Source organism: Pristiophorus japonicus, chromosome 8 (assembly GCF_044704955.1).
Source record: "Pristiophorus japonicus isolate sPriJap1 chromosome 8, sPriJap1.hap1, whole genome shotgun sequence".
NCBI lineage: Eukaryota > Metazoa > Chordata > Chondrichthyes > Pristiophoridae > Pristiophorus > Pristiophorus japonicus.
The window spans coordinates 131,384,296-131,407,194 of record NC_091984.1 but is presented as its reverse complement, the minus strand read 5'-3'; the positions used below and the strand labels follow the sequence as shown (position 1 = coordinate 131,407,194).

Below are 22,899 nucleotides of genomic sequence, written 5' to 3'. Positions count from 1 at the left end.
GTATAAATTACACAAAAGCCAGATTGTAAATCACAGTAATAGGGATCAACTTTATACAGGACCTGCGGATCAGCAAAGGGAGTTCCCCATCCAGCCTGTGTTGGCTTTTTTTGTTTTAAGCAATGGTGTCTGTTGCATTTTTTCATGGATCCATACAAAATCGAAGAGAACAGATGTGTTCTCCCCGTCAGCCGTGCTCTGTATCCTTCTTGCAGCTCCCCCTACCCCCCACCCCCACATTTCTTCTTCAAAATGATCCTGATGCCCGTTTGCATTACTTAATGTGGTTCAGTGATTCCCTCGCTCCTGATGCTGTAGAGTCAGGCCCGTGGACCTTGGCCAGGAGTAAGTTTATGTCTTGTTTCTTTCCTGTTGGTAGACGGCGGTCCCTGGCCCTGTGCTGAGCTAGTTGATCTCATCTGGTTGTCGGAGAATCATAAAATCTCTCGGCACAGGAAGAGAGCATTCGGCCCATCGTGCCTTCCCCGCCTCTTTGAAAGAGCTTTCCGATTGGTCCCGTTCTTTCCCCGCAGCCCTGCCAATTTTTCCTTTGCAAGTGTTCTCAAGTTGCTATTGAATCTGCTTCCACCATCCCTTCAGGCAGTACATTCCAGATCACAACAACTCGCTGCGCAAAAAAAAAAAAAATTCTCATCTCCCCTCTGATTCTTTTGCCAATTATCTTGAACCTGTATCTCTTGGTTACCGACCCTTCCGCCAGTGGAAGCAGTTTCTCCTTATTCACTTCCATCAAAATCCTTCATCATTTTGAACATTTCTATTAAATCTCTCCTTAACCTTCGCTGCTCTAAGGAGAACAACCCCAATTTCTCTCGTGTCCCCACGTGGTGGGTGTGCAACAGTTAGCCTTGTGATATTTCCTTACGACATCACTAACAAACAGACTCAACAAGATGGCTCCAATACAGAAACTCTCATCATGTGACCTTGCCACATGGCCCTGTATTATTTACATCAGTAGTTGCAGTGCATCAGTAGTCTACTAGGGGGAACTCTATTCCAAGCCTCAGCATCTTTGGTCTAGGGAAAGGATAGGAAATCCCCTAGGGTTTCAGCTTTTAATTGCTATCCATTGCCCCCCTCTCTCCCCACCCCCCCCTACCCCTGCCTGTATAACGTGTGGTTATTGAGTGCGGGTAGGATTGTGATATCTATGATGATCTGGAAACATAGAAACATAGAAAATAGGTGCAGGAGTAGGCCATTTGGCCCTTCGAGCCTGCACCACCATTCAATATGATCATGGCTGATCATGCAGCTTCAGTACCCCACTCCTGCTTTCTCTCCATACCCCGTGATCCCTTTAGCCGTAAGGGCCACATCTAACTCCCTTTTGAATATATCTAACGAACTGGCCTCAACAACTTTCTGTGGTAGAGAATTCCACAGGTTCACAATTCTCTGAGTAAAGAAGTTTCTTCTCATCTCGGTCCTAAATGGCTTACTCCTTATCCTTAGACTGTGATCCCTGGTTCTGGACTTCCGCAACATTGTGAACATTTTTCCTGCATCTAACCTGTCCAATCGCATCAGACTTTTATATGTTTCTATAGATCCCCTCTCATTCTTCTAAATTCCAGTAAATATAAGCCTAGTCGATCCAGTCTTTCTTCATATGTCGGTCCTGCCATCCTAGGAATCAGTCTGGTGAACCTTCGCTGTACTCCCTCAGATCGTGCTATTGAGGCTCAGTCTTGAAACATGGCCACTTGGGTTGAGATGTTGCAGGTTTGATGATGTCCCTGGAAACTTATCCCAACAAGAGTCAGTCCATCAGTAGAGGAGGGAACAAAATCGTATGGATAAAATAGCAAGGTGGGGGCCTAGATGTAATACCAATCTCTGCTGTTCAAGAACCATAGACAGTTCTCAAATTCTGGTTGCTGTGCCTTGCATGGTCATCAGCAGGGCAGGGCACTCCATGGCGCACCAAGACAGTCACAGAAATGAAGTGAAATACAGTTGTGCATCATTGTAACTTAATTGTTGTTAAGCTGCATTATCCGTGGCTCAGTGGGTAGCACTCTCGACTCTGAAGGTTGTGGGTTCAAGTCCCGCTCCAGAAACATGAGCCCAAAATCTAAGCTGACACTTCAGTTCAGTACTGAGCCCCGCACTGTCAGAGGAGCTGTCTTTCAGATGAGACGTTAAAACGAGGCCCCCCTCCGCCCTCTCAGGTGGATTTAAACAATCCCATGGCACTATTTTGAAGAGCAGAGGACTTCTCCCCAGTGACCTGACCAATATTTATCCCTCAATCAACATAACAAAAAGCAGATTATCTGGGCATTGTCACATTGCTGTCTGTGGGAACTTGCTGTGCACATATTGGTTGCTGCGTTTCCCACATTACAACAGTGACTGCACTCCTATAAAATGCTTTGGGATGTCCTTAGATTGCGGAAAGTGGCATATAAATAAATACAAGTCTTATTTCTTTCTTTATATTGCATTGACAGTGTAAAATTGTGAGGAGTTTATGTGTGTTTGAAGCTTTAATAGTGTAAATATTTTTCCCAGTATTCATCCTCTTCCCAGTATACTAACTCACACGTGGGATCAGTACCACAGATGCTGCCAGCCACCCCATTAGCTTGCCATTCTTCATGCGTAAGGGGTTGTTCAAAAATGACGGCATCACATCCAAACCTAGCGCTGGCGTCAGCTGAGACCCAAGCCGGTCGTGCCGTCCTGCAGGACGCGCTGGCTTGTGAGCAGGAGCAGGAGCCCAGACTCTCGGCCGTGACACATTGTTTATCAATTGTAGAGGCCTCAGGGCACAAACCATGGGTTGATTCTGGCCCCTTGAACATGCCCAATTATAATCGCTCCACCATTGGTGGCCTTGCCTTCTGTTGCCTAGACCCCAAGCTCTGGAACTCCCTCCCTAAACCTCTCTGCCTCTCTACCTCTCTTTCCTCCTTGAAGCCACTCCTTAAAACCTACCTCTTTGACCAAGCTTTCGGTCACCTGCCCTAATATCTCCTTATACGACTCGGTGTCAAATTTTGATTTGGTAATGCTCCTGTGAGGCGTCTTGGGACGTTTTACTACGTTAAAGGCGCGACATAAATGCAAATTAATGCTGAATCTGGAATTTTAATCCGTCTGGATTGATCCCTCACTGTGACCTGTTGCTACATTGCAAAGAATGACAGTGACTGTTTGTTTCTGTTGGTCTCCATATTTAAGGAAGGATATACTTGCATTGGAGGCTGTTCAGAGAAGGGTTGGTTCTGGAGGTGAGGAGGTTGACTTATGAGGATAGGTTGAGTAGGTGATCTTATTGAAACATATAAGATAATGAGGGGGCTCGACAAGGTGGATGCAGAGAGGATATTTCCACTCATCGGTGAAACTAAAACTAGGGAACATAGTCTTATAATAAGGGGCCGCCCATTTAAAACTGAGATGAGTAGAAATTTCTTCTCTCTGAGGATTGTAAATCTATGGAATTCTCTGCCCCAGAGAGCTGTGGAGGCTGGGTCATTGAATCTATTTAAGGCGAAGATAGACAGATTCTTGAGCAATAAAGGAGTAAAGGGTGATCGGGAGCGAGCAGGGAAGTGGAGTTGTGTCCATGATCAGATCAGCCATGATCTTATTGAATTGCAGAGCATGCTCGAGGGGTGAAATGGCCTACTCCTGCTCCTATTTCTTATGTTCTTATGTCTTATTGGGGGCTGCAGAGAAATGAGCAGTTTGGTAGTTGCTTAGAACATCTGTAACCATCAGCAACAGTGTCAGGGAGACATGATAGTGGGCAGTAGCACTTTTGAAATGTTCGGATAAGTTGCCTTTTGATCCAAAGCATGTGTTTGCTAGTTTAAATCACTACATTAGTCCTTGTTAATGAACTACAACATACGTAGACAGAGGAAACATCTTGTCACAGAAGCCTTGCCAAATTCCATTGCCCACCATGAGTTTAAAAAATTGGTAGTCCTGTGTCTCCTATATTACAACAGTAAACTTCAAGCTATCCAGGGCACCCCATCAACCACCTTCAACATTCACTCCCTCCACCACCGACGTACCGTGGCTGCAGTGTGTACCATCTACAAGATGCACTGCAGCAACTCACCAAGGCTTCTTCAGCAGCACCTCCCAAACCCGCGACCTCTAGCACCTAGAAGGACAAGGGCAGCAGGCACAAGGGAGCACCATCACCTCCATGTTCCCCTCCAAGTTACTCACCATCCTGACTTGTAAATATATCGTTGTTCCTTCATGGGTCAAACTCCCTCCCTAACAGCACTGTGGGGAGTACCTTCACCACACGGACTGCAGCGATTCAAGAAGGCGGCTCACCACCACCCTCTCAAGGGCAATTGAGGATGGGCAATAAATGTTGGCCTTGCCAGCGACGCCCACATGCCAGGAATGAATTTTTTAAAATACTTTGGGACATGCTGGGGGTCATAAAACAGCGCTATATAAATATAAGTTTGTTCTTTAGTTATATAATCTGCAATTTCTATTTGTGTTGTTAACTCTACTAAAGGAATAACAGCAATGTGTTCTCCTGCAGAGTATGGTGTGCACAGGAATGCTGCGATGGTACCCGGATCCCCAGCTCATCCACTGTATCCAGTCATGTGAGGTAAGCTACTGCTTTGCATTCCAGCTGCATTGTTCTTGTCTGCGATGTCCTTCTGCTAATCTGCCATCTTTCATCGAGGCTGATTATGATGCACCTGAACATGCGCTCCCCTCCAGCATATGACCATTCACAGGGTCCAATGCTGTTCCCTCCCGACTCGCCACGGTGCACAAGCGTGTGGGGAGAGCAGAACGGGAGGGTGAATGCATGAATGCACCGCTCGGGAGTCTTGAGCAAGGCTTGATGCCAGACGAATTGTAGTTTCCCTGCAGGATCAGAGCAAGAGAGAACAGGCTTGGGCGATGGATCTATAAACGGAGCATGGCAAAAGATGAAATAGCCAGATACGTGGTTAGAAGCAGGATTGAATTATACCGATCAATATAGAGTGTGAGGCTCAAATGTTTTGTGGAACTTGGTGATTCCTAAGCTGCTCGGAACGTTGGAATGTCATGCACAGGAAGGCAGACTCCGAGATGTATAAATGTAACAACAACAACTTGTATTTATGTAGCGCCTTTAACATAGTGAAACGTCCCAAGGCGCTTCACAGGAGTGTTGTGCGATAAAAATTTGACACCGAGCCGCATAAGTAGAAATTAGCGCAGATGATCAAAAGCTTGGTCAAAGAGGTAGGTTTTAAGGAGCGTCTTGAAGGAGGAAAGAGGGGTAGAGAAGCGGAAAGTTTTAGGCAGGGAGTTCCAGAGCTTGGAGTCCAGGCAACAGAAGGCATGGCCACTAATGGTTGAGTGATTATAATCAGGGATTCTCAAGAGGGCAGAAGTAGAGGAGCGCTGACATCTCTGGGGGTGTTGTGGGGCTGGCGGAGATTACAGAGATAGGGAGGGGTGAGGCCATGGAGGGATTTGAAAATAAGGATGAGAATTTTGATATCAAAGTGTTGCTTAACTGGGAGCCAATGTAGCTTAGCGGGCACAGGGGTGATGGGTGAGCGGGACTTGGTGCGAGTTAGGACACCGGCAGCCGAGTTTTGGATCACCTCCAGTTTACGTAGGGTAGAATGTGGGAGGCCAGCCAGGAGTGCTTTGGAATAGTCAAGTCTAGAGATAACAAAGGCATGGATGAAGGCTTCAGCAGCGGATGAGGCAAGGGCGGAGATGGGCGATGTTACGGAGGTGGAAATGGACAGTCTTAGTTGCATTGCAGATATGTGGTCGGAAGCTCATTTCATGATGAAATATGACAGCAAAATGTAAGATGTTTACACAGATATTCTGGAGTTTGGTGTGATCACCATTGGGAGGGGCCTTGAAGAATCCTCCAGCTAGAGTCGATGTTAGAGTTTTTCTGTGCTCTGTTGATGGGTTGCATGGCCTTTCCTTGTTCTATATTTTCTCTCTCTCTCTCTCTTTGAAGGCACCAGAAAGCTAAATTAAAAGAAAATAAACTGGTCTCACAAGGATGCAGAATACTTTGAAATAAGCGGTAAAGTTCTGTTTCACAGTATATCAGAGTGGAATACATCTTCCAGATGACCATTTTGGTTTTGCAATGTATTATTCCAATAACCTTTGGCCACTTGTCACGTGTCTTTGTGTTTATAAATCTGGATGAAAAGGGGAGTTTTAGCTCCTATCTTCCCCCAAGTTTGCTCTCCTTGTCCCCTCTGCTGAAGTCACTGAGTTATTGTTCCATGGGATTGTGCTCTGGTTGCTGACAGTCTGCCACTGACTTGCCTCAATGGCCTTTGTTAATTGGACCCCACTTTCGAGCACACGCATGCGGACACCACTTTGACAACATATTAGCCTCGGCCGTGATATGTTGCATAGCTTGCTGGCATGCAGTTGTCTAAAAGAAAGAAAGACTTGCATTTATATAGTGCTTTTCATGACCACCAGATGTCTTAAAGCGCTTTACAGCCAATGAAGTACTGTTGGAGTGTAGTCACTATTGTAATGTAGGAAATGCGGCAGCCAATTTGCACACAAGCAAACTCCCATAAACAGCAATGTGATAATGACCAGATAATCTGTTTTTTGTTATGTTGATTGAGGGATAAATATTGGCCAGGACACTGGGAGAACTGCACTGCTTTTCTTCGAAGTAGTGCCATGGGATCTTTTACATCCACTTGAAAGAGCAGCTCAGTTTAATGTCTCATCTGAATGATGGCACCTCCGACAGTACAGCACTCCCTCGGTACTGCACTGGAGTGTCAGCCTAGAATTATGTGCTCAAGTCCCTAGCGTGGGACTTGAACCCACAACTCAGACTCAGAGATGAGCATGCTACCCACTGAGCCCCGGCTGACACATTTTCTAGGCTCACACATGTTGAAGCCCTTGAAGATTTCATAGAATCATAGAAATTTACAGCATGGAAGGAGGCCATTTCGGCCCATCGTGTCCGCACCGGCCGACCAAGAGCTATCCAGCCTCATCCCACTTTCTAGCTCTTTGTCCATAGCCCTGCAGGTTACGGCACTTCAAGTGCGCGTCCAAGCACTTTTTAAATGTGGTGAGGATTTCTGCCTTGACCACCCTTCCAGGCAGTGAGTTCCAGACTCCCACCACCCTCTGGGTGAAGGAAATTGACCCTTAAATCCCCTCTAAACCTCCTACTAATTACTTTGAACCTATGCCCCCTGGTTCTTGACCCCTCTGCTGAGGATTGGTAGAAGCTATGTTTGTGCATCAAAGTGTAATACTGGAACTCCGTGCTGAAACAGTGAGGCCCAAAGTCTCGCACCAGAAGTATTGGAGTACTCCTAGAAATATACTTTCTATTTCACAGGTTCATTCCGCTCCATTTGCAGTGGCGTCATTCCTGCCCTTCTGCGGCTAAATAAAGCTCCTTCTCATCACTCTGGCGCAAAATGTGTGGAGATTGCTTCTGGTCTCCTGTGTTTTGTTTTTTTTACTCTGAAAGTCTCTTGAATCTTCCAGGAAATCTTCACAAGAGACAGTAATCAGATTCACATGTTGCAATGTGCCAACATACCCCAGCTGTTAGATTCTAGCAATACTATTAGCTGTTACTTTAAATGAAGGTGATTTGGACATGGCTGTTGGACAAAGGGGAAGCTAAACCACCTTGTTTTTTGGAAAATCGGACTTCCTTTGATCTGCTCGCACTCCACCCAGAATGAACTTGGCCTTGCTCTTCTCAATGGCCTGACTGGTGGAGAGTTCCATGGCAGCTCTCTGGGTACTGGAGCAGGTGGCCGCTCTACATGTGTGAACCTGGACAGTTGCTGCTGTTCTCGTGTCTCCGCACTGTTCCCCTGGAGAACCACAACAACTTGCACTTATATAGCGCCATCAGTAAAATGTCCCAAGGTGCTCACAGGAGCCTTGTACAAGACCTTAGTCAGGCCGCACTTGGAATACCGTGTCCAGTTTTGGTGGTCTTGTAATATAGCTCCACCTTGTGGACTACTGCTCCACCTAGTGGACTATAGTGGTAATGCAACTATTGATGTATATACACAATAAAAGGGTCACATGACAAGCTCCTGCAGAGCCATCTTGTGTGCAGTGTGTTTGTGATGTAAAGAGAATATAATCACACTCCTCACATGGTGGGTGATATTGAGGCTCTGGAAAGGGTGCAGAAGAGGGCCACTCAACTAGTTCCAAGACTAAAGCATTTTAGTTATCAAAATAGGTTAAAAGAGTTGGGACACTTTACCTTAGAGCAGCATAGTCTTAGGGAGGGGATATGATTTAGGTTTATAAGATATTTAATTATAAGACAATAAAGGGAATAGATAGTGTTCAGCTGACAGTTTATTTTAATTAAATAGGTTGGGCAGGACCAGGGGTCACAAATGTAAGTTGTATAGGGTTAGATCGAGGTTAGATGTCCGGAGGTGGTTCTTTTCCCAGAGAACAGTAGACCTCTGGAACAAGCCGTTTCATGTGGTGGATGCAGACTCACTGAATTCCTTCAAGCAAAAGCTGGATTTGTTTCTGGCTGTGGCGGAGATCACCTCTTACAGAAGGTAGGTACCTCAGGGAATTCAAGGCTAGAGTGATCTCCTGGACAAGTTTTGATCGCCTAGATGGGTCGGAGAGGAATTTCCCAGATTTTTTTCCCCAAATTGGCCAGGGTTTTTATTTGTATTTTTGCCTCTCCCAGGAGATCACATGGTTTTGGGTGGGGTGTAGAGTGTATATGTGGTGATACACAAGGTATCGCAATTGAGTGGGACAGGCTCGATGGACCAAATGGTCTTTACCTGTCCGTCATTGTTCATATGTTTCGTATGTTCGTAATTATCAAACAAAGTTTGACACTGAGCCACATAAGGAGATATTAGGACAGGTGACCAAAAGCTTGGCCAAAGAGGTACATATGAGGAGTGACTTAAAGGAAGAGAGAGAGAGAGAGAGAGAGAGAGATTTAGGAAGGAAATTCCAGAGCTCAGAGCCTAGGCAACTGAAGGCACGGCCGCCGATGGTTATCTGTTCTCCCCGGTGATTGAGTGGTGTATGTCTGCATCTCTCTCTGGCAGTTTGCTGGCTGTACATAGGAAAGGAGGAGGCCATTTAGCCCTTTAAGCTTGGTCTGCCATTCAATGAGATTATGGTTGATCTGTAACCTAACTCCATCCACCCCTTATCCTTGGCCAACAAAAATTATCTCGAGCTCAGATATAAAATGAATAATTGAAGTTATATTTACTGCTTTTAGTGGGACAGAGTTCCACACATCTGCCACCTTTTGCATGAAGAAGTGTTTCCTAACTTCTCTCCTGATTCTAAGCTTACGTCCCCTTGTCCCAGAGTCCCCCGCCAGTGAGAAAAAACATTCTCTATACCCTTTCAATTCCTTTCAAAATCCAAAAAATCTTAATCAAATCACCCTTTAATCTCCTATATTCCAGGGAATACAGGCCTAGTTTATGTCATCTCTCCTCATAATCTAACCCTTGGAGCCCCGGTAACATTCTGGTGAATCTGTGCTGCACTCCTTCCAAGGCCAATATAACCCTTCTAAAGTGTGATGCCCAGAACTGTACACAGTACTCCCGATATGGTCAAACCAGGGTTTTGTACAGCTGTAGCAAAGCTTCCTCCCTTTTATATTCTAGCCCTCTAGTTATAAAGATTAAAATTCCAGTAGACTTTTTGATTATTTTTTGTATCTGACTGCTACATTTTCTGTGTACATGGACCCCTAAATCTCTTTGGACCTCCACTGGTCCTAGCTTTTTACCACTTAATTAATACTTAGATCTATCCTTTTTTTGGTCCAAAATGGATGACCTCACACATACCTATATTTAAATCAATCTGGCACAGTTTCTGCGCACTCCCCTAATCTATCAAAGTCTCTTTGTAATGTTATGCTCGTGTCTACACTGCTTACTATGCCACCAATCTTTGTCTCATTGGCAAGCTTGGATATATGGCTGGCTATTGTGTTATCTAAGTCATTAATAAATACAGTGAATAGTTGAGGCTCCAGCACAGATCCCTGTTGGATAGCACTAGTTAACCTATGTTAATGAGGTCCAGATGATGCCATTGTGATCTGTGCCCCATTCTCTTGTATCTGCCCCTCCAGCACAAGTCAGGTGTTGTTTACCCCATACAAATTGAGATCTACGAGCCAGGTAAATTTCTCTTTTGAAAGCTTTCGGTACGAGAAGCCAAATTAGTTGCATAACCTTTCAGATTCACTCTTGGCGTTAAGGAAATGTGGTTGGAAGATTGTTGGTGTGTCAATGAGGCCCAGTGACCTTTTCATACTCCAATCTAATCAGCATGCTGGACCCAATAGCTTTGTACCCTTTCCAAGTTAACAGGAGACGTAAATCACATTCAACATCACTCTGCTCCCATCCCCTAACAGAAAGAAAGAAAGACTTACATTTATACAGCACCTTTCATGACCACCAGATATCTCAATGCACTTTACAGCCAATGAAGTACTTTTGGAGTGTCATCACTGTTGTAATATGGGAAACGCGGTAGCCAATTTGCGCCAAACTCCCACAAATAACAATGTGATAATGACCAGATAATCTGTATTTTTGTTATGTTGATTGAGGGATAAATATTGGCTAGGACACCGAGGATAACTCCCTGGCTCTTCTTTGAAATAGTGCCACAGGATCTTTTACATCCACCTGAGAGGGCAGATGGGGCCTCAGTTTAACGTCTCATCCGAAAAGCAGCACCTCCGACAGTGCAGCACTACCTCAGCTCTGCGCTGAAGTGTCAGCCTAGATTTATGTGCTCAAGTCCCTGGAGTGGGACTTGAACCCACAACCTTCTGACTCAGAGACGAGTGTGCGACTCACTAAGCCACAGCTGATACTAGCCAAAGAACTGTAACCCTACCATCTCAAATTCCCACTAGTTATCGTATCAAAAAGAAACGCTGAACAATATCACAAAGAGCTGCCATTTTCTCCAATACTGCTTATCTATTTGTCTACTTTTAGACCCCATTTGCCACCATGCCTGCCTCTTCCATAACTAGCTGATTGTCGTGTTCTGCTGCTTCATTTGCAGCCCACTGTGACTACAGCAGGGCGGGAGCTGGTCCTCTATAGCTGGCCCTCTAAGGCCTGAGACTGCCACCTGATTTCCTCCGTGACTACAGGCAACAGCCAATCACAAAGCCCGCTTTATACCCCGTCCATACAAATGTTTGTGGGGGTGGGGAACGGGAAATTTAGGCACTATCCCATGACAACACTTCACCTGTTTTGCCATTGGTGCTGGCGCTCCCAAGGAAATTCCATGAACACATACATCAGGGACGGTAGCATAGTGGTTATGTTACAGAACTGGTAATCCAGAAACCTGGACTAATAAGCCATGAATTCAAATCCCACCATGTCAGCTGAGGAATTTAAATTCAGTTAATTCAATATATGTGGAATTTAAAAAAAAAGTACCAGTAATGGTAACCATGTAACCACCGGATTGTCGTACAAACCTGTCTGGTTTACTAGTGTCCTATAGAGAAGGAAACCTGCCATCCTTACCCAGTCTGGCCTATATGTAACTCCAGAAATGTGGTTGACTCTGAAATGGCCTAGCAAGCCACTCAGTTGTTTCAAGAAGGCAGCTCACCACCACCTTCTCAAGGGCTATTATAGATGGGCAATAAATGCTGGCCTTGCCAGCAATGCCCACATAACATAAGAAATAGGAGCAGGAGTAGACCATTTGGCCCCTCGAGCCTGCTCCGCCATTCAATAAGATCATGGCTGATCTGATCTTGGCCTCAACTCCACTTTTCTGCCCACTTTCCATAACCCTTGATTATCTTATCGTTCAAAATTCTATCTCCACCTTAAATATATTTATTCAATGACCCAGCCTCCACAGCTTGCTGGGGCAGAGAATTCCAAAGATTCATGACCCTCTGAGAGAAAAAATTCCTCCTCATTTCTATTTTCAATGGGTGACCCCTTATTCTGAAACTAGATTCCCTAGTTCTAGATTCCCCCACGAGGGGAAACATTTACCTTGTCAAGTCCCCTCAGAATCTTATGTTTCAATAAGATCACTTCTCATTCTTCTAAGCTCCGATGAGTATAGGCCCAACCTGCTTCACATTTCCTCATAAGACAACCCTTTCATCCCACGAATAAACCTCGTGAACCTTCTCCAATGCAAGTATATCCCTTCTTAAATAAGGAGACCAAAACTGTACGGTCTCACCAATGCCCTGTGCAGTTGTAGCAGGACTTCCCTCCTTTTATACCATCACCTTTGCAATAAAGGCTAGCATTCCATTTGCCTACCTAATTACTTGCTGTACCTGCATGCTAACTTTTTGTGTTTCATGTAAAAGGACCCCCAGATCCCTCTGTGCCACAGTATTTTGTCCCACCATTTAAATAATAATTTGCTTTCTTCCTACCAAAATGGATGTCACATTTTCCCACATTTTACTCCATCTGCCAAATTATTGCCCACTCAATTAATAGAAACATAGAAACATAGAAAATAGGTGCAGGAGCAGGCCATTCAGCCCTTCTAGCCTGCACCGCCATTCAACGAGTTCATGGCTGAACATGAAACTTCAGTACCCACTTCCTGCTTTCACGCCATACCCCTTGATCCCCCGAGTACTAAGGACTTCATCTAACTCCCTTTTGAATATATTTAGTGAATTGGCCTCAACTACTTCCTGTGGTAGAGAATTCCACAGGTTCACCACTCTCTGGGTGAAGAAGTTTCTCCTTATCTCGGTCCTAAATGGCTTACCCCTTATCCTTAGACTGTGACCCCTGCTTCTGGACTTCCCCAACATTGGGAACATTCTTCCTGCATCCAACCTGTCCAAACCCGTCAGAATTTTAAACGTTTCTATGAGGTCCCCTCTCACTCTTCTGAACTCCAGTGAATACAAGCCCAGTTGATTCAGTCTTTCTTGATAGGTCAGTCCCACCATCCCGGGAATCAGTCTGGTGAATCTTCGCTGCACTCCCTCAACAGCAAGTATGTCCTTCCTCAAGTTAGGAGACCAAAACTGTACACAATACTCCAGGTGTGGCCTCACCAAAGCCCTGTACAACTGTAGCAACACCTCCCTGCCCCTGTACTCAAATCCCCTCGCTATGAAGGCCAACATGCCATTTGCTTTCTTAACCGCCTGCTGTACCTGCATGCCAACCTTCAATGACTGATGTACCATGACACCCAGGTCTCGTTGCACCTTCCCTTTTCCTAATCTGTCACCATTCAGATAATAGTCTGTCTCTCTGTTTTTACCACCAAAGTGGATAACCTCACATTTATCCACATTATACTTCATCTGCCACGCATTTGCCCACTCACCTAACCTATCCAAGTCACTCTGTAGCCTCATAGCATCCTCCTCGCAGCTCACACTGCCACCCAACTTAGTGTCATCCGCAAATTTGGAGATACTACATTTAATCCCTTCGTCTAAATCATTAATGTATAATGTAAACAGCTGGGGCCCCAGCACAGAACCCTGCGGTACCCCACTAGTCACTGCCTGCCATTCCGAAAAGTACCCATTTACTCCTACTCTTTGCTTCCTGTCTGACAACCAGTTCTCAATCCACGTCAGCACACTACCCCCAATCCCATGTGCTTTAACTTTGCACATTAATCTCCTGTGTGGGACCTTGTCGAAAGCCTTCTGAAAGTCCAAATACACCACATCAACTGGTACTCCTTTGTCCACTTTATTGGAAACATCCTCAAAAAATTCCAGAAGATTTGTCAAGCATGATCTCCCTTTTACAAATCCATGCTGACTTGGACCTATCATGTCACCATTTTCCAAATGCGCTGCTATGACATCCTTAATAATTGATTCCATCATTTTACCCACTACTGAGGTCAGGCTGACCGGTCTATAATTCCCTGCTTTCTCTCTCCCTCCTTTTTTAAAAAGTGGGGTTACATTGGCTACCCTCCACTCGATAGGAACTGATCCAGAGTCAATGGAATGTTGGAAAATGACTGTCAATGCATCCGCTATTTCCAAGGCCACCTCCTTAAGTACTCTGGGATGCAGTCCATCAGGCCCTGGGGATTTATCGGCCTTCAATCCCATCAATTTCACCAACACAATTTCCCGACTAATAAAGATTTCCCTCAGTTCCTCCTCTTTAATAGACCCTCTGACCACTTTTATATCCGGAAGGTTGTTTGTGTCCTCCTTAGTGAATACTGAACCAAAGTACTTGTTCAATTGGTCTGCCATTTCTTTGTTCCCCGTTATGACTTCCCCTGATTCTGACTGCAGGGGACCTACGTTTGTTTTTACTAACCTCTTTCTCTTTACATACCTATAGAAACTTTTGCAATCCGCCTTAATGTTCCCTGCAAGCTTCTTCTCGTACTCCATTTTCCCTGCCCTAATCAAACCCTTTGTCCTCCTCTGCTGAGTTCTAAATTTCTCCCAGTCCTCAGGTTCGCTGCTATTTCTGGCCAATTTGTATGCCACTTCCTTGGCTTTAATACTATCCCTGATTTCCCTAGATAGCCACGGTTGAGCCACCTTCCCTTTTTTATTTTTACGCCAGACAGGAATGTACAATTGTTGTAATTCATCCATGCGTTCTCTAAATGTCTGCCATTGCCCATCCACAGTCAACCCCTTAAGTATCATTAGCCAATCTATCTTAGCCAATTCATGCCTCATACCTTCAAAGTTACCCTTCTTTAAGTTCTGGACCATGGTCTCTGAATTAACTGTTTCATTCTCCATCCTAATGCAGAATTCCACCATATTATGGTCACTCTTCCCCAAGGGGCCTCGCACAATGAGATTGCTAATTAATCCTCTCTCATTACACAACACCCAGTCTAAGATGGCCTCCCCCCTAGTTGGTTCCTCGACATATTGGTCTAGAAAACCATCCCTTATGCATTCCAGGAAATCCTCCTCCACCGTATTGCTTCCAGTTTGGCTAGCCCAATCTATGTGCATATTAAAGTCACCCATTATAACTGCTGCACCTTTATTGCATGCACTCCTAATTTCCTGTTTGATGCCCTCCCCAACATCACTACTACTGTTTGGAGGTCTGTACACAACTCCCACTAACGATTTTTGCCCTTTAGTGTTCTGCAGCTCCACCCATATAGATTCCACATCATCCAAGCTAATGTCTTTCCTAACTATTGCATTAATCTCCTCTTTAACCAGTAATGCTACCCCACCTCCTTTTCCTTTTATTCTATCCTTCCTGAATGTTGAATACCCCTGGATGTTGAGTTCCCAGCCCTGATCATCCTGGAGCCACGTCTCCGTAATCCCAATCACATCATATTTGTTAACATCTATTTGCACAATTAATTCATCCACCTTATTGCGGATACTCCTTGCATTAAGACACAAAGCCTTCAGGCTTGTTTTTTTAACACCCTTTGTCCTTTTAGAATTTTGCTGTACAGTGGCCTTTTTTGTTCTTTGCCTTGGGTTTCTCTGCCCTCCACTTTTCCTCATCTCCTTTCTGTCTTTTGCTTTTGCTTCCTTTTTGTCTCCCTCTGTCTCCCTGTATAGGTTCCCATCCCCCTGCAATATTAGTTTAACTCCTCCCCAACAGCACTAGCAAACACTCCCCCTAGGACATTGGTTCCGGACCTGCCCAGGTGCAGACCGTCCGGTTTGTACTGGTCCCACCTCCCCCAGAACCGGTTCCAATGCCCCAAGAATTTGAATCCCTCCCTGCTGCACCACTGCTCAAGCCATGTATTCATCTGCGCTATCCTGCGATTCCTACTCTGACTAGCACGTGGCACTGGTAGCAATCCCGAGATTACTACTTTTGAGGTCCTATTAACTCAATTAACCTATCTATGTCCTTTACAGATTTTTTGTGTCCTCCTCACAACTTTCTTTCCCACCTATCTTTGTATCATCAGCAAACTTGGCTACATTATGCTTGGTCCCTTCATCCAAGTCATTAATATAGATTGTAAATAGTTGAGGCCGCAGCATTGATCCCTGTGGCACCCACTAGTTAATGTTTGCCAACCTGAAAATGACCCATTTATCCCGACTCTCTCTTTTCTGTTAGTTAGCCAATCCTCTATCCATGCTAATATATTACCCCCAACCCCGTGAACTTTTATCTTGTGCAGTAATCTTTTATGTGGTGCCTTATCGACTGAATTAAAAAAGACATCTTGCACTTGTGAATTGGTAGTTGCGGCATTGTTGTGACTGCTTGAGTGGTATTCTTCATATAGCTGATGGGGCAACATAACTGGCTGTGAATTGTGCGTATCTTCTGCTTTCTGGAAGCTGGACTGATGAACATTCTCATGAGAAAAGACCAATTTTAAAACCAACAAGCAGATTACTTTACATGTGGATGAACAGGATAAGGTTCACGGTGAATTTCGACCTATTTTGTAATTCTCCTCATAACATAAAAAAATAACCAGGACAGCACTCTATCCCTGTTTGTAGGCTAATCTCACTCAACCGACTAGCAAGCCACTGGCACCACTGGGCGCTAACTTTGGCCAGGAAGTTCTCACCCTCTAGTGCTGACTTCCATTCCAAATCCATTTGAGACTCGCTGACTTCCAACTAGTCAGGAAGTCTACAATCTGACCTCTGACCCTTCCCTAGTTCTGTTTTGCATGCGGTTTGACCGATTGACCTGCCGATTAAACTTGCTACCGGCCATTGGATCGGTCATACTGTTCCCATCACTGTTCAAAAAAAAAGGAGTTCTTCCAAAGCAGCGCACACAGATTTGTTCCATACTATTGGCCAATCAGATTGCTAGAATGGTATGTCAACATTTGAAAAAGGTCACATGGTTACTGTTGACCAATGAGATTGCTGGAGAGCGATACAAGCATTTGGAAATTTGCTTGTGGTCATTATTAGAATAAGCTGGGTTAAAAGAGAGACTGAGCTTTTTTAATATTGATTAGGATAGTGTGTCTACAAACATTTAAGGTCAGTACCACAGAACCAATGACTTCCGATAGCTCAGGAGCTCCACCAGCAGGGACAGTGTGGTATTGCATCTGTTGGCTACATCTGCTTTGAAGTAATTTGGTACAATGTAACAGAAAAGTAATTAGCCATGACCCTTTAATTACTTGCACCTCTCCAGCAATGGGATAATCTGCATGGTATCATCAAATCGCCCTGGAAGGTACCCTTGTGCTTGGGTCTACAGCCCAGAATGTAATTTTACAAAAAAGCCAGCTGAATGGGTGAAAATAGAAAATGTGAGAGTGGGGGCGGGGGGGGGTGCAAATATACTTCAACAAATCGACTGCAAGGTTTAACGCTGCAGAGTTGTGACTCCAGGGTACAACATCAGCTGTGAGAACGATGCTCCAGATGTCGGTAGGTGAATGTCCTCACGTGTAGTAGCGTTTTGGCAAGATTAATGCATCCATCACTGATTTTCATCGCTCCACCATTGCCATCCGTGCCTTCAACTATCGAAGCCGTGAGCTTTGGAATTCCGTCCCTGAACCTCTTCCTCTCTCTTTGTCTCTGCTCCTTTAAATCACTTCTTAAAGCCTACCTCTGTGACCAAGCCCTGCCCTAATATCTCCCTATGTGGCTTGATGTCAAATTTTGTCTGATTAATGCTCCTGTGCAGTGCCGTGGGACACTTTACTATGTTAAAGGATCTATACAAATGCAGGTTGCTGTTGTATTAAAATCGAGTTCCTTAAGGGATTCCATGGAGTACTTTCCTCATTTATCATCTCCTGCTGTTTTGTAATGGCAAACTAATTTAAGCCAGTCTTCATGAAATAGTCGAGAGCATCCTAGCTTTCTCTCATGCCTTGTTCTGTTCACAGCCATGTTTCTGTGATGCCAATAATGCAGGAACTTTAAACATACCTGTATTGTATTTGCTTCATGGGTTCTTTGCTTAAGAATTCACTGCAATACATTGCCATTAAGAACTTTGGTTTATTGGTAAAAGATTTATCACACGACACGTTACCAGTTCATCCACCAGACTCACCCTAACACTAACCTGCCTCATCTTGGATCCCCCGAACCCAAAGTGGCTGGGGTTTTATTGAGCCTTGTGAACAGCACGTGACTGGCCAAGCCACTCCCAACTCAACAGCTCTACCAACCCGTGAGCACCTCACAGGTGCATATATTACAATACCTTTGCTCGTCTTTACATTTCCAACGTGAAGCACAAGCATATAAAAAACGTGCAAATCCCGGGATTCGTGCCTAAATGGGATTTGCAGGTGTTTTTATATGCTTGTGTGATAGTGGTGCTGAATGTTTACATTAGCTGCGTGTATCTCTAATTCCAATCCTTTATTTCTAATATTCTTGGATCATTATAAAAGCATTAAGGTTCTCCATCATTTTCCTTTTATAGGCACAATCTACTCAATCTCCTAGAACAACCTTCTCATCTCACGGATCAATCTAGTAAACCTTTGTTGCACTGCCTCCAAGACATGTATGTTCTTTCTCGGATAAGGAGGCCAAAACTGTGCGCAGTACTCCAGGTGTGGCCTCACCAAAGCCCTGTACAATTGTAGTAAGGCTTCCTTACTCTTGTACTCCAATCCCCTTGCAATAAGGGCCGACATGCCATTTCCCTTCTTAATTCCTAATGAAGGTTCACTAGATGGATGAGAAGGTTGTCCTATGAGGAGAGATTGAGTAAATTGGGCCTGTACTCTCTGGAGTGTAGAGGAATGAGAGGTGATCTCATTGAAACAAATAAGATTCTGACAGGGCTTGGCAGGATTGATGCTGAGAAAAAGTTGCTTCCCCTGGCTGGAGAGTCTAGAACTAGGGGGGGCATCATCTCAGGACAAGGGGTCGGCCATTTAGGACTGAAATGAGGAGGAATTTCTTCACTCAGAGGGTTTTGAATCTTTGGAATTCTCTACCCCAGAGAGCTGTGGATGCTGAGCCGTTGAGTCTATTCATGGCTGAGATATATAGATTTTCTGGGACGAATTTTAGGATCTTCTGTGTTCCGTTTTTCACCCCGGAGCGGAGGCAATGGCGGCGAAGTGTTCTGGGCGGGCAGTCAGCCTCCAGCGCCCCGGGTCCGGTTTTGCGGTGGCGCGGAGCAGCACCGCCCGGAAGAGCTGCGCCCGGTGTGCAACGCCCCGGTTGCAACACTGGCGCGAGTTTTGACTTCAGCTCGACCCATACGCCCCAAAGCGCACCCCGAAGTGAACGCCTGGGAAATCAGGCGGTCCAATGATACTGACTGCAGAGAGGCAAGTAATGGACTCCTAAGGTAAGTGTGAGTGTGTTTTGTTTTGTGATTTCTGTTGTGGTGGCGTGGACAATGTTTTGGGAATGTTTGTGTGATTTTGTTTTTAGATTTCCCCGCCCCCATCCCCCAGGCGTCTCTGGGAGCGCTCCCGGCCCGGCTCTTTAACTCGGGAGTTTCCCAGGCTAACGCCGTAAGAGAGGTGTACAATGCCTCCCTTAGCACTGCGCCCCCTGACTCAGGGCCCAGCTGCCCAGTTTTGCTGACTGAGGCGCAAACCGTTCCCGGGCGCAAACGTTACCGCCCCGCGCTATTACCACCTTGAAATTATCAAAGCCGAAAATCTAGCCCTTGGACTCTTAAGGAAATCGAGGCATATAGGGATCGGGCAGGAAAGTGGAGTTAAGGTGGAAGATCAGCCATGATCTTATTGATTGCCAGAGCAGGCTCAAGGAGCCGTATGGCCTACTCCTGCTCCTATTGCTTATGTTCTTACTGTGCGCATGTAGGTAAGGAGAAGGCAGGTAAATGTATGTGAACTGGCTGTGATATTTTTGAAGAAGATTCAAGGACAAGACATCCTGACTGTAAAAGTGCACGTTGCATGTCCAGTCACACGGGGACATTGAAAGTAGCAGTGCCTGCAGATGAGGTCGTAAAAACCAAAATTGGTTTACAGCTTATATTCACAAGAGATGAGGGGACAGTGATGAAGAGAGAATTGAGAAGTGAGGACATTTTTGCACTAGAGCTGAGAAGATTATGGGGTTATCTGATGGAAGTCATCGAGATAAGGGGGAACCAGTGGATGTGGTGTATTTGGATTTCCAGAAGGCAATCGCTAAGGTGCCGCATAAGAGGTTACTGCACAAGATAAAAGTTCACGGGGCTGGGGGTAATATATTAACAAGGATAGAGGATTGGCTAACTAACAGAAAACAGAGAGTCGGGATAAACGGGTCATTTTCTGGTAACTAGTGGGGTGCCGCAGGGATCAGTGCTGGGGCCTCAACTATTTACAATCTATATTAATGACTTGGATGAAGGGACCAAGCATAATGTAGCCAAGTTTGCTGATGATACAAAGATGGCTGGGAAAGCAAATTGTGAGGAGGACACAAAAAATCTGCAAAGGGATATAGACTGGCTAAGTGAGTGGGCAAAAATTTGACAGATGGAGTATAATATGGGAAAATGTGAGGTTATCCACTTTGGCAGAAAGAATTGAAAAGCAAATTATAATTTAAATGGAGAAAAATTGCTAAGTGCTGCAGTACAGAGGGACCTGGGGGTACTTGTGCATGAAACACAAAACATTAGTATGCAGGTACAGCAAATAATCAGGAAGACAAATGGAATATTGGCCTTTATTGCAAGGGGGATAGAGTATAAAAGCAGGGAAGTCCTGCTACAGGGTATTGGTGAGGCCACGCCTGGAGTTTTGGTCTCCGTATTTAAGGAAGGATATATTTGCATTAGAGGCTGTTCAGAGAGAGTTCACTGAGTTGATTCCTGAGATGAGGGGGTTGACTTATGAAGATAGCTTGAGTAGGTTGGGTCTATATACATTGGAGTTCAGAAGAATGAGAGGTGATTTTATTGAAACTTATAAGATAATGAGGGGGCTCGACAAGGTGGATGCAGAGAGGATATTTCCATTCATAGGGGAAACTAAAACTAGGGGACATAGTCTCAGAATAAGGGGCCGACCATTTAAAACTGAGATGAGGAGGAATTTCTTCTCTCAGAGGGTTGTAAATCAATGGAATTCTCTGCCCCAGAGAGCTGTGGAGGTTGGGTCATTGAATATATTTAAGGCGGAGATAGACAGATTTTTGAGCGATAAGGGAATAAAGGGTTATGGGGAGCAGGCAGGGAAGTGGAGCTGAGGTCAAGATCAGATCAGCCATGATCTTATTAAATGGTGGAGCAGCCTCAAGGGCCAAATTGTCTATTCCTGCTCCTATTTCTTATGTTATGTTCTTATTTCGATAGGTTAAGGAGCAGACTACCCTACTGGTTTGCGGAAAAATTTGCAGAGCTTTGGGGAAAGAACGGGGGAGTGGGACTAATGGGATAACTCTTTCAAAGAGCTGGCACATGCACGAATGGTCGAATCACCTCCTTCTGTGCTCTTAAGATTTTATGCAGTAAAGAGCGGGCACAAATTTAAGACCATCGTTAAAGAGGAGAATGTAAGAAACACCTTCACACAAAAGGCGGTCAGAATGTGAAATTCTCTCTCTCACGTTGTTACAGTCCATGAGAGGTATTTAGATAGCGTTGATTGAAAAACATGAATGTCAAAGGCTATGTGCCGGACAGGCGGAGCGGACTAGTTGGCCTCATGGAGAAAAACGGCAGCACAGATTTGATGGGCCGAATGGACTGTTTCTATGCTATAACATCCAATGGACTACATTTTCCAGTCCTTTGTGCTCCGGGTTTTGCCCTGGAGCGGTGTGAAATGGGGCGGCGAGGTCTCGTGTGTCCGGTCGCGATCCTTGGGTCGGATTTTGCGGCGGCGCAGATTGCGACACTGTCTGACCCGTCCGCCTGGAATCACGTTTTGCAATGACCGCCTCGGAAACCTGAGCAGTCCAGCCATGCCGGCGGCGGTGAGGACAGTAACGTGCTGTAAAGGTAAGTGCCATTGTTGCTTCTTTTAGTGATTTGTGTTGTGGTGGCGTGAGCAATGGTTTGGGAATGTTTGTGTGGGTTTTTCTAAGGTTCCTCCCCCCCCCCCCTCAGGCCTCTCTTGGAGCACACACGGCCCGGCACTTTAGTACGCGAGTTTCCCATTTTTGTGTCTCGAAAGTTGTACAATGCCTCCCTTCGTGCCGCACCTCCTGACACAGGGCCCAGATGGCGAAAATTGCTTACTAGAGCGCAACCTATTCCCGGCCGGTAACTTTCCCGCCCCGTTGGGCTGGATTTCAGGCTTTGCTGTTTTCGGGGCGAAAACGGAGGCGGGGCAAGGCGGGAAAGTTACTGGCTGGGAATAGTCTGCGCTTTGGTAAAGAAGTTTGGGCATCTGGGCCCTGCGTCAGGGGGTGCAGCGTGAAGGGAGGCGTTGTACACTTTGAGGTGCAAGGATACAAAACCCGCGAACTAGTGTCGGGCCATGTGTGCTCCGAGAGAGGCCTGGGGGGGTGAGGAAGGGGGAACCTTAAAAAAAAAACATTCAACATTACCCACGCTACCACACAAATCACGAAAAAATTAAAAGAACACTCACACTTACCTTTTGAGTAATTTACCTCCCTCTGTGTCGCCGGCTGTGCTGGACTGCTCTGATTTCCCAAGCGGTTATTGTGCACTTCCGGGCTGACGGGTCAGGGAAAAGTCCAAACTCCTGCTGGTGTCGCAACGAGAGGCGTTGCACCCCCCGCACAGCTCTTCCCGGCGGTGCTGCTCAGCGCTGACGCACAACTCGACCCGAGGATCGTGACGGGGCGCAGGAGACCTGAACGGCACCTTTCACGCTGCTCCAGGGCGAAACCCGGAGCACAAATGACCAGAAAATCCAGCCTTTGGTATCAATAAATTACAGTAATAGACTGCGCAGTGAGACTTGATTACAATGCAGTGAGGGAGGTTATAAAGCGGGGAG

General features: G+C 45.5%; 1 protein-coding gene across 1 annotated transcript in view; it reads left to right on the top strand.

The window, feature by feature from the left end:
- The window catches only part of pappa2 (pappalysin 2), a 586,487-nt gene that overhangs the window by 486,210 nt on the left and 77,378 nt on the right, over positions 1–22,899 (top strand). Inside the window, exon 20 of the mRNA XM_070887395.1 lies at positions 4,553–4,624. Within this exon, the coding sequence (XP_070743496.1) occupies positions 4,553–4,624 (72 nt within the window). The remainder of the gene's footprint in view (positions 1–4,552; positions 4,625–22,899) is intronic.